General features: G+C 31.2%; 1 protein-coding gene across 1 annotated transcript; it reads right to left on the reverse strand.

The window, feature by feature from the left end:
• Nucleotides 1-3,427: 3,427 nt before the first annotated feature.
• LOC25501126 (protein ZINC INDUCED FACILITATOR-LIKE 1) lies at nt 3,428-8,510 on the reverse strand. The gene is made up of 17 exons (XM_013589730.3): nt 8,043-8,510; nt 7,870-7,910; nt 7,137-7,197; nt 6,949-7,051; nt 6,749-6,851; nt 6,466-6,519; nt 6,318-6,380; nt 6,021-6,070; nt 5,836-5,911; nt 5,294-5,473; nt 5,107-5,194; nt 4,687-4,772; nt 4,489-4,596; nt 4,329-4,373; nt 4,148-4,236; nt 3,978-4,021; nt 3,428-3,836 (listed from the first exon to the last, which is right to left on the reverse strand). The coding sequence occupies exons 1-17, from the start codon at nt 8,179-8,181 to the stop codon at nt 3,724-3,726; spliced, it is 1,443 nt and encodes a 480-aa protein (XP_013445184.2). The 5' UTR covers nt 8,182-8,510; the 3' UTR covers nt 3,428-3,723.
• Between the last annotated feature and the right edge of the window lie 4,648 nt (nt 8,511-13,158).

Here is a 13,158-nt window from a genome sequence, read left to right on the forward strand (position 1 = left end):
CCTTTTTCTTTATGATACTACCCAACTGAAATTTTCTTTATGATACTACACCAACTGAAAAAGAAGTAGTTGTGCAGATATTTATAGAGCTCATTGAGAAACTCTTGGAATTAAAAGAATTCAAAATGAATAAACACAGGTCTTATTCTCACGTGTTGAAATTTCACATATTTTGGTAAAATAGTGTCATTGCACACATGAAAATAAGATACTAGTGCTGCTAGCAATATGCATTTTTTTGTTAGTTAAAAAAGTTTTTCCTAAAAAAAGCAATACACTTTTTTTTTTTTTTTTTTATCTAGGGAAATGATATATTCAGCGAGAGATTTTGTCCCAAACACTTGCCTTTTCATTGCTTGGTCAACCAATGAAAGTTTTTCATTGGTTGGTCAAACATTTGACCCAACCTGCTTTCCATGCCATGTGGAAGTTAAACTTTCCATGCCATCGTGATATATAGCATCATCATAAGTGGCGGAGCCAGAATTATTGTAAAGCCCGGGTAAAAAAAAATTTGCAACACATTTATGAGGGTTTGCATAAAAAATTGCAAGCAAATAATAAGAATATCTAAATCTTTCAAAAAAAAAATAAAAATAAGAATATCTAAAGAAGTTGCCCAATTTATAGGGATTTATATAAGAAATTCATAGGGATTTACATATGAAATTGTAAAAAATTTGGGCCGGAGCCCGAGCGAGTGTCCGGCGTCGCCGGGCCATGGAACTGCCATGGCATCATTTTATCTATTATTATATTTATTGTTTAAAATTTATTTAGATCTCATCAAATATACACTAGTATAGTAAATCCATATTTTTAGAAAAATGATAGTGAAACCTATTTAAATTTCAACTAATAAAAATATATTATTTCAGAGTGTACATACTATCTCTTCACCCTCTTGAGAAGGTGAATGATATGTACAAAATTAAAATCCAAATAGATGGTTGAATCTTAATATCTATTTCTTTTACCCTTTTTGAAATAAATAAATAAAGGTGACACCTAAACTAACCAATAAGAATTAGCTAGTTGTGTAAATTAGCAAGTGATATCATAAATTAATTTTATTCTACTTAGAAATTTATTTAGGTTGCGAATTTTTTTTACTAATTTTACTCACAATTTCTTAACGGTGGCTTGTATAAAACCATAAACTAATGTATACGTGACGGCCAAGAAAAATATAGGACAGGGAGAAGTATCAAACTCGAACTGATTTGTCACATGCTTATATGTTATTGGTCTGCTTGTAAGTGGTGTGGGGTAGGGGTGCCTCAAATCACTGAAAGAATCTTCCAAAATAAAAAATTATTGACATTACATAAGAATACTTACTCAAATTGATAATGAAGTTACTTGTTTAGTATTATTTTAATCTTTAATCATTTAGTTGAAAAATTCAATTTATTAATCAGCTAAAGATATATTTTATTAGCGTTAACGCTTCAGTTTTAAAGGAAAGAAGTTCCAACAATCAAGATTTCGATAAATAAAGTCTGATCAATGTTCGAATTTAGATGGTCTCAAATGATTATTTTTGGTGGATATCATCAAACATTTTAGTCTAATAATTGTTTGAAAATAATTTTTTTTTTTTAAAAAGAAGTTAAAATCAAATATATTACCATCAAAAAAGAGTTTTACCTAGTAAAAGATATGTCAAATACATGCAAAGGAGAAGCATTAAGTACCCAACTCTCAAACTAGTAAAAATAATAGACCACCAATTATGATACCCAAAAATAAAAGAAATATTCTTTGTCTTTAGCCACCAATAAGAAAGACGCTTTATATTGCTTAAAGATATTAATCTGCTTATTCATTTTTATTTTTTGAGGGGATAAAATTCATTTCATATCATTAGATAATGAGAAATGCTAATTTGTGCCTTGCTTTAAGGTTTTGAGTAAGAGTGTGGTGTCTCTCTTACTTGTGTGGTTGCTCTAGGACGGTCCTCCAAAGCTCCCTCGATAACCCAACAAGATTTGGTATACTGATTCATTTTTATTTGTAAAATCGTAAAACTTTGATAAATTTATCTTTTTTCGAAAATAATATAAAAGATAAACTCGTATATTTCTTAGACAATGTTTAAAGAATCTCAAAATTAGATTATATGCGTTTTCGTGAAGTAGAAGCTCAGTAATAAATCAATTTTCTGAATATGATATCGTAATTATAAATACGATTCTAACAAATAAAAACAAAAATCAATTCTGACCAAAAGAGTGTGGGTCTGAACTTGGCCACACATTTTGTGGCTAAAATCAAATTTGAACACGGAAGTGAAACTACCAAGATACCACGTGAGACACATTGATTGGACTCAGAGTAGCTAGTACATTGATTGAACAATATAAGAATAATTTGTGTTAGCAAAACTTGATTTTGACCATTTTTTTATGAGGTAAAAATGAAATATATTACGAAAACAAAATTAATTTAGCATGTAAATTATTTTATGTTTAGATAAATTTACATAAAAGTGATTGTTATTTTAATTTATGTTGTTTGAATAATTTGTTTATATATTGATTTGGAACGTATAATTATTAAAGTGGGTTCTATTATGTATGTTTGGTTTCAATTTTTAGATATGATGAAATTGATTCATAAAATTGATTTTAATATGTTTGAATTTTTTAAGTAGAATTGATTTTACCTGTGAAATTGATTCAAACTTGAAGTTAGGGTCGAGGGAGCTAATATGGACCGTCTAAATTGGTTTTAAGGTTAGTTTGTCATAACATGCTCGAGTGTCCATTGAGGACATATGTCTGGGTAAGGTTTTGAGGGCTAGAAACCCTAGTTCCTCACCGTAAAGGCTTAACTCACAACCTTTTCACAGGCTCTCACTTTACTACCCTAAATACCGTGCATACTCGGCACATTCTTACTTGATCTTCGAAGTGTTTACAATATACATCCCCACGACTACCACTCCCCATCCCTCTTGGAGAAGAAGGATACTACTGAACGAGGTCGGCGGCTCAAAGTTATCACTTCTCGCAGACATAAGATCTCATGTCCTAACGGATCATTTCCAAATAGAAAAGTGAATGCAGCAGGATTTGAAGCAGATTTAAGCTGGAATGGAGACACAGAGAGAAAAGTACATCGGTTACTGCTTAAGTTCTTGAACACTCCGATTTCTTGGAGGTCAAGAAAGCAAACTGGTGCAGCTCTATCATCGTACGAGACAGAATATATTGCAACCACTTAGGCAGCATGTCAAGCTACTTGGCTTGAATCATTACTAAAGAAATGAACATGAAGATAGATTACCAGAAACCAGTTCAGTGTGTGTTGACAAGTTGACAACAATTCATCAAATAATTTGGCAAAGAATTCAATTGCACATTATAAGAACAAGTATATAAAGATAAAGTTTCATGCCCTTACGGATCAAGTGAACAAAAGGAATTTGGAATCCATGTATTGTTGCACATTTTTTCAAGTGAGTGATGTCTTTGCCAAACCATTGAAGGCAAAACTATTTCTAGAACTGAGGGAAATGCTATGTATTCTGTTAATGGATAGTTTGGATTAATGGGAAATTCTATTTCTCCTTTGTTACTTTCTCATTTGCTTTTCTTATTTGTTGTTGTTACAATCAAATTATCAATGACAAAACTAATAATGCACCTAGTTACCATCACTGTCCCTAATTAGAACAAAGTGATACATGGTAACTCAAGCAAAAATGATTAATTAATATCAATGTAAAAGATCTGAGTTTCTTTTCTTCATTTCACCAAGGAATGGTTTGAACAACAAAATTATTCCAAGTCCTTCTACTAAATTAAGGAAAAAAAAGACCATTTGAGTGCCTGCAGTTAAATGAGCAATAGTTAGTCCCCAAGAAATACATCTAGCAAAAGAACCACATGTTCTTAGCTATAATGTGAAAAGAACATAAAAATGACATATAAACTAGATAAATGTTGACTGTTTATAGCTGAGCATCATACCCGGTAGGAAAGAAGCATCCATACGCTTTTGTGACCAAGTTAATCTGCAAAAACAAAGATCATAAAAAGAAGAAAATTCTGAATGATTTTTAATAGTATATCTTAAGTGTAGTAAAAAAGCATGTAGATTAAAATTTCTGCTAATGAAGAATTAGAGAAAGACTACTCACATTGTACCGCCTGCAGCAGGTCCAATGGCTTTGAATAGAGACATCCCTGTCATAGAAAGGCCATTAGCTGCCCCTCTTTGGTGTTGTTCCTGTTTTCCAAATCAATATGTCACAATTACATCAAAAACTAATATCAAACTTTGTGAGTGAACAGATAAAAGATAACAATGACTACACTTACCACTACTCGGTTTTGTATTAGGAATAAACCTGTTGTAATCGTGACCTAAGTAAGTCCATAAAAACAATACAATCAGTTAAATTTGTAATACAAAGAACCTTTTCTCGATTAGTTAAAATGAATTTTGCTTAATTGAATCCATTTAAAGAGATGAACTTACAGACATAATATTCTTGAGGACAGAAGCAATACTAATCACTATATATAAGGTTATGCCTGACAACATTGCTATGAAGGGGTAACTTTGCAATAGTGGTATAGAAAAAATCTGCATATGGAACAACCAAAGTTACAGATCATATTTCAAATAGCTAGCAATGAAATTCAGAATTCAATAACTGCTATAATAGTTACTGACCCCTGTGATGCGGCCAAGGCCAATAGGTCCACAAGCTTTTTCAACAGAAGGGTATATGAAAAGTTGGTAGATGCAAAGTGCAACTCCTAATAATTTCACACAATTAGTAATTATACAAAATATCTATTTTATAATAGCTATTCAAAGATCAAAACTTGATATAAAAATATATCTAATTATCTCTGAGTTTAATTTTGATACATTGCTTAAAAAGTTTTACACTATTGATAAATCACAAACATCATATGTATGACTTTAGAAGTAGTTACGACTAAACTCAAACGTTCTTAATGATCTGATGATTACGATTGATTGAATAAGTGAAAAATCTTTAGACTAACGGACGGTGTGTATGAATTAAATCCATTATCTATTATGACCGACAATGATAAACAGTTATTATAGGTTCAAAAGATGCACCTGAAATTGAAAGAACGTTACCAACATCATCAGTTGTAAAGTTCAAACCCCCTAGCTTCGGAGGACTAGTAGCCCATAATGAGAAAACCTAAAGAAAGCAACATGAGTAGATGTTTTTTACTTCTATATATTAAAAGATATGAACAATTGAATGTACCATTTTTAACCTCAACAATTATAAATTTACCTCTTGATAAGCAATATCATGAAGTGAGAAGACACAATAAACTATGATAGATGACATTAAAGGCCAATTCATAAAGAGGTTTTCATTCTTTCGGACTGTCTTTTCTTTGTTGCTTCCATTTTCTAAAGCTTCGGCGTCATCTGTGGACTCTTTGTTACCATTGTGATTGTGAAGTGTTTCCTGCAGATAGTGTACACAACTATAATTGATGAGGGAAACAGAGACGATTATATGAACAGTGGAGACAAAGCACGGATAAGATAGAAAAAACACAGAAATTAGTTACGTACATTGAGGTTCCTGTCTGTCCATTTTAATTTTTTAATTGAATAAAGAAAGATGAAAATGTAAATAAAAACTTAAATAAATGATAAAATTTGAACAGAAAAGTCACACCAAAATTCAGTATGCTTTTTATATATAGGTATAGATTATAAAGCGTCATCGTAAAAGTGTTGAAGTAGAAGACGCAAAAGATAAAAACGACTGAAACATAAAATCTGTATTTAATCAAGATAGACGATAAAATCAAAGATACATACCGGAATCCAGATGCAGGCAATTACTACTGTAAATGCAAGTACTGATATTATAAAGCAGGGCAAGAAGTATGGGAACCTGCAAAATTGAAATATCATTTAAGGATAAACTATAGAAACACAAGATGGAAGTCAAAGTTGAATCATTTGATTTTTATAAAATGAAAAAGCAGGAAAATTCCACTTACTTGTCCCAAAAGGAATCCTTTGGAAAAATTTGTGGGTACTTTTCTACTGGCTGTAGGACAAAATTTCACAAAGTATTAGAGATAAAAAATGAAAAATGTGCACATGAACATGTACCACTTATAGGCACAAACAAACACAAGAAAATGTCAAATTGCAAAATATTCAAAACATGCACAAGACCATTTATTTGGATACCAGAAGTATTTCAAATAAGGTAACCATAATGTGCATGTGAAATTCAAGGCTTTTTTCAAGATGTATTTTATACTTGATAATGCTAGGAATCAAAATAGTACCTGAGCCAAATAGCCTCCTATTGCCGGGCCAATAATTAAACCTACGCCCCAAGCTGCACTAACCTGAAATCATATCATACTTTGACTTGTTATGATGGAAATGCAGCATTAAGAACTGATATTGGACATAAGTATTGTTGAGACTTACAGTAGAAAGTCCTATAGCTTGGTGCTCTTCACGAAAAAGTTCAGAAGCATAGGCCTGTTAAATACAGAAGTATTTCATATACACGCCTAAATTGAAATTTGAATAAGATTGAACAAGTTTTGTATACAAGTTTTGCATTGACAAATATTACAGTTATGAGTTAGGTAATCTGTTTTAACAGAAAACCGAAAGCCTTAAGTAACTAACCAATATATTAGCAGTACAATAGTAATCAGGATTAGGAACAATAGAATAGGAGTAGAATACTCTGACACGCACGTACCTTAACTGGCCCAAGCACGCCATTTAAACTTCCGAGAAGAAATCTCGTGATAATAGCCATCCAATAACCCGTACTAAGGCCAAATAATGTGTTGAAAATGACACTGAAATCAAGTTAACATCAATGATTATGAGCGAAATCACAAAACATGATTTAAAGAAAACACCCATTTCAATATTCATTTGTTGGATACTACTTACACTGCAATGATTCCCATGATTATAACAGGTTTTCGACCATAGCGATCTGAAACCATTCCCCATAGTACAGACGTCAAACATCTTCCAAGCATGAACGAAGATCCTACAGCATTTTCAGTCACTTCAATGAAGAACATATATCAATGATAATATTCTTCTTGGAAATACTAAAAAAAAGAAAATCTTACCAACATAACCAGCATAATAACTTATATCAGCTTCTTCTTTTGCAACGTTGAAATCCCTTACCTGAACATAAGAGTTTCATTATTGAGGAGTATATTATGTGCATTAATCATTTTATCACAGTAGATCATACCAGTATTATAGAACCAATTGTCTGTACTATATACAAAAAAGATCATTACAACAGTGAACAGATACCAATTCATTCCTTGAAATGTCACAAAAGATTAGGAAAAAGATCAATCTAATGAAAAATGATTCATGAAACAAAATATTGGATTAATTTTCATAAGGTATATAAATAACATGGCCATCCAAAAAGTGATGTGCAGATTGAAGAGAATATGTCCTGCTTTTATCCTAGAAATATATGAAATAATAATAGTGAAATTAAATTTGAAAATTGAAACACTCAAGGTATATAAACAACAAAAATTTCATTGCCATCCAATTCTCCTTACATCTATTAATCAAATGCAAAATCATAGTTAATTCAGCTTAGTATATGGTTAATTTAGATCACATTGAGAATTGTGGTTAATCATGTACTTGAATCAACCACAATTTTGACTGTGAATTGATATAATCATCCACTCAACTGAATTAACTACTTTTTTTAATGTGATTAACCAGATGTCACATATGAAAATAAAGAATAGAAATAAAAATGTGACAACATCAGAGAAGGAATCTTGCAGAAGGATACAGCTAACTGTGGAAGGTAGACAAACTCACCATGAAATAAAGGAATGGAAAGAGAGATGATGCAGGCAAAGCTGAAAATGAGAAAAAAAAAAGTAAGTTACATCAGAAAAGGACAAAAGACAACATTGCATAAAGTACTAAGAACATAGAACATGTAACATAATTGTGTAGAAATGTAAAAGAAGAAGTTGAATAATGCTTACTAGCAGATAAAACAATCATCCAAATAATCACAAGATTTATCATGGATAGCCCTTGATTAAGCTCTTTAGTTTGTTCCACTTTACAACCAGGACAATCCTCATAGTATTGCTTCTTCTCCAACAATGGCTCTTTCTCCATGTTTCTAACAGAATTTCACTTCTTCCTTTTTTTTCTTCTTCTATATGACTTAACAATTCACATGTAACATGAAGCAATATCTTATATTAAAGACAATGTTTTTGTTTTGCCTTTTTTGTATAAGAAATTAGTGGTTGAGTTGAGTTGAGTAAATTAATAAATGGGGCACACAACACAATATAAGTGTCCTTGAGAAAGTTTTGAAGGTGAATGAATGGGAAATGAACAACACTAGGCCAGCCTAGTCAGTCTCACACGCACCTTCCTTTCCTTAAGTATGTCAGTCAGACAAGTCGGGTTTAAATATATTCATTTCTCAACTAACCCACAAACTACATATTTTATTCACTTTTCTCATTTTTTTTTTTAATCAAAGTAAGTAAGGATCATGTGGGTGTGACTAAAGAGATTAACGTCTCGAGCTGACAAGGACAACAACAGAGTTAATAATTGATGACAAATATTTTATGATGTTTTTCTTTATTGGTACACATCATTCATTTATATTTTTTTTTTGGCTTAATTGTATTTTTGGACCCCTATCTTTTCAAAAGTTGCGGTTATGGATCCTCAATTAATTTAAATACAAAACAGCCTCCTATGTTTTGATTCTTTGGCAGTTTTGACCCTCCAAGGCAAAATAAAAATAAAAAATTTGACACGTGGCACCTCACTTAGGGTGCCACGTCAGCGTTGACCGAGTCATCACTGGACTGGGGGTTCAAAACTGCCAAAGAATCAAAACATAGGGGGCTGTTTTGTATTTAAATTAGTTAGGGGTCCATAACCGCAACTTTTGAAAAGATAGGGGTCTAAAAGTGCAATTAAGCCTATTTTTTTTAATAGTAATATTTAATAAGCACTCAATCATTCCAACCTAGATCTCATACAAAATTCTTAAAAGAGATCTACTAATCAACTATTCATAACTTTATATCATTATATTTCAATTTTTTAATATTAAAATTGTGCGGATCCCGCTTAAAAATGGGGTCCTATAAGACTTTGAAAAAGATTTTCCCCATTAAAAGTACCTAATAGGTACCGAATTTTAAATAGTTAACACCCTCCCAAGGTAGATATTAAACAACACCATCCCAATCAAACTATAAAATTTGGGGTATACAATCTTGACTTGATATTTCATACAGCATGAATCCATTGAACCTGATAGAATGGCTGCTAAATCGATAGAACCTTACTTTGTCTCATACTTTTATTTGTATGAATTTCATTTACTAATAAAAAGATATTAAACTTTTAAAGTAAACAATCATGTGGATATTTTTGGAAAGAATGAAAATGCGAATGATTGTTACACCATTTCTAAAAGTAAATCATTTCTATAAATTTAAAAAAAATGAAAGCATGCATATTAAGAAAAAGAAAAGAAATAGAAAATACTTTCATAAATTAATTGGTAAAAATGGTAGGCTTTGATTTTTTATTTTATTTTATCAAGATTGTAGGCTTTAAAGAGACACCTACATTAATTTTATATAAAAAGAAAACGAGGGGAACTTTGCTTTCGCTTATCAGCACATTCATTAACAACAAACAATACATATCGTTTTCATCTTCACTTTCCTGATAACGATTGAATGTGGGATATGGTAGCCACGTAAAGCCAAATTTAAAATGAAGTCTTTTAAAGAAAACCAATGGTTAAATATGAATTTGGTCTTATAAATATAAAAACTTTTTTGTTTTCATAATTTTTGTTATATTTTTAGTCTTCAAAAATTTTCATCATCATTTTTTGTCTCTATTTTTTAGTCAACTTATGTCCAGTGGCGGAGCCAGGAATTTTATAGAGCTTGCACAAATTTTTTATAAACAGTCATAAATCAAAATAAAAAAGGTTCGTCGTTTTTTTAACAAAAATACAATTTGAAATAAGAGATGAAATATAACCAGCAATAGCGTGCTAAATAAAATTAGGAGGTAAATGCCCTTTCCGATATCTCTTTGCGGTGAATGTTTGAATAATATCAACATCATCAAGTGACTTGAATATCTCTCACTTGGTATAACATATCATCAAGTCATTGAACCACACATCGTTGATCTTGTTGTGTAATTTAGTCTTGATAATCTTCATTGCTGAAAAAGCTCTTTACACGGATGTTGTCGACACCAACAATATCAAGGACAATATTACTTCCTTCACTAAAGCGGTGATCCATTTTGACACAATTTTGTCAATAGCAACATAAAAAATCACTACGGGAATGGTGAAGATTAGTGATAGTCCTCCTTTTTTAATCTTGAACGACCCTGAACCGGTATTAGAGAATCAATTGGCTTACCTTTAGAGTGAGTGAGAACTGAGAGATTATCAACCAAATTACAACAGTGATTGAAGAAGAATAGAGAGGGAGCTGAAGAAAAGAGAGGGAGCTGAAGAACGGAGAAGAGGCAGAGCTGAAGAGTGTTTATGGTTTTTGATGTTTTGTGCGCGCGTACTAGAAAAATATTAGAGCTTTTCTATTTTTTTTGTTTTTGTTTTTTAAGTGGGTTAATGGGCTACTAGGTTAGGCCTAGTATGTGGAAAATATCGATTGAGCTCGGACGAGTGTTTGGGTTAGCGGGGTGGTGGCTCCGCCCTGCTCATGTCTAGTATTCATATATTTTTATAAAGTTTTTCATTAATATTTATAATATTATAACAATCTCTCTCAGAAAAATTAGAATTTTTTAACAAAAAATATATTAAATATAAATTTTTATGTAAAATATAAATTTTCAAGCATCAAAAGCATAAAAAAAAAAAATTTAATTCATGTTTTGTTAAAAAATTCTAATTTTTCTGAGAGAGATTGTCAAAATATTCTATACATTTATAGAAGATTTTATTAAAAAAATATAAAAATTAGACATGAGTTGACTAAAAGGTATGAACTAAAAGCAATGATGGAAAACTTTTGAAAGATTAAAAGTTCAACAAAAATTATAGAGATACTAAAATAAAAAATGATATATTTATTGGGATCAAAAATATTTTTAATCCTTATATTAAAGGTCTTTTGATGTAAATCATTGTACCAATTGTAATTTGTAAAGATATATATGGATTAAAATCGATAGTCAAATTGTTGTAAAGTATAGTATCGTCATATCCACCAAGAGGTGGAATCACTACTATGCTAGAGTTATAGTAGCCTTTCTATTTCTATTTCTAGGTGCCGTTTGGTATGGACAAATATACAATTTGTGCATCATGCATAAATTGTGCATTTTCAACCTGAAAGCAAATCTGAACCATTGATTTATTATTATTTTATTTGAATGGTCAGGATTTGTTGGAAAAGTGGGAAAGGTGACCTGCTGCCATCAAGTTGTTTTTGTGCAGGCAGGTCCCACGCGTGGATTAAATTTGATTATTTAAATGATTTTTTTTGGCAATTATTTTATTGGGCTTTATATTGGGCTTAGCAGGATCAGGTGCATAACGCAGGCACGACCGCGCTAATATTAAGCACGACCGGGTCAAATAGAACAAGGGTCGAACACGACCGTGTCGATGTAGTGCACGACCGTGTGTCGATTTGTATTGGGATTAATGGTATTAGAAAATTCTACAATTTTTCTTAATTCATAATATAAATTAAATATACAATAAATCATATTTATAAATCAAATATACATTAAATAAAAAAAGAATAAAAATTTAGTAGAAGTTTTTGTTGTAAACTGAGAAAATTTAGTTAATAATTGGATTTTGTTTTATTGTTTTAATTAGACTTACATAATTAAATGAAAATGACCATTTTAGATAATCCTCGTTTACATAGATTAATTAATTAATAAATATAAAATGTCAAGTTTAGGTTATTTTGGTGACCAGAGTGTGTACATTATTGTTGAATGGGTCAAGGTAAATGGACATTAAAACACGCAAAACATTTATTCATTAGCAAGTTTTACTTTGTTCAATTAATTTATTTTTATGACTCCAATATTCTTTAAGTTAGGGTAAGAGTTGTGAGTTTGATCAGTCGTTTTGAAATCTTTGAATTAGTTTAGGTCAAATAAACTTGTCGTTAGGGTTATAGTTGAAGGCTTGGTTAGTCGATAAAGACTTTGATTAGTCAGTGATCGTTCATCCAATTAGTCTGACTCGAAGATTCTTGAAGTTAAGGCTAGAGTTGTGAGTTTGATCAGTCGTTTTAAAATCTTTGAAGTAGTTTAGGTGAAAGAATCTTGGAATTAGGGTTAGATTTATCATTAGGGTGATACTTGTAAGCCTGATTAATCGATAAAGTCTTTGATTAGTCGTTGGCCGTTCATGAACGTACTTTGACTCTAATATTCTTTAAGTTAGGGTAAGAGTTGCGAGTTTGATCAGTCGTTTTGAAATCTTAGAAGTAGTCTAGGTCGAAGAATCTTGTCATTAGGGTTAGAGTCACAAGCTTGATCGGACGAACTATCCCCTCATAAAGTAGTCAAGTTAGTAACTAGTTTACTCGGAGGACCTAAACGTGCCTATCACCTGAACAGCAACAAGTAGAATCAATCTGACCGTTCAAAATGACCTTTTAGGACATTAAAGGAGATATAAACTTGAATTTCTCATATCGAGTTCCCGGAGCTAAGTCGATTGGACGAAGTATCCCGTCATAAACTAGTCAACTTAGTAACTAGTTTACTTGGAGGAAATAGTTTAAAATGACATCTTGGAAATAGTTTAATCAGTCGTTATGACATCTTGGAAATAGTTTAGGACAAAGAATCATGTCATTAGGTTGAGAGTTGTTAATTTGATTAGTCGGTGAAAAATTTGATTAGTCATTGAACATTCATCCAAGTACTTTGTCTACAAGATCTTTCAGTTATGGTAAGAGTTGTGAATTTGATTAGTTGTTATGACATCTTGGAAGTTGTTTATGTTGAAGAATCTTGTTATTAGGTTGAGATTTGTAAGCTTGATTAGTCGGTAAAGAGTTTGATTAGTCAGTAAAGATATTGATTAGTCGA

The sequence above is a fragment of the Medicago truncatula genome, chromosome 8, assembly GCF_003473485.1.
Source record: "Medicago truncatula cultivar Jemalong A17 chromosome 8, MtrunA17r5.0-ANR, whole genome shotgun sequence".
NCBI classification, from domain to species: domain Eukaryota; kingdom Viridiplantae; phylum Streptophyta; class Magnoliopsida; order Fabales; family Fabaceae; genus Medicago; species Medicago truncatula.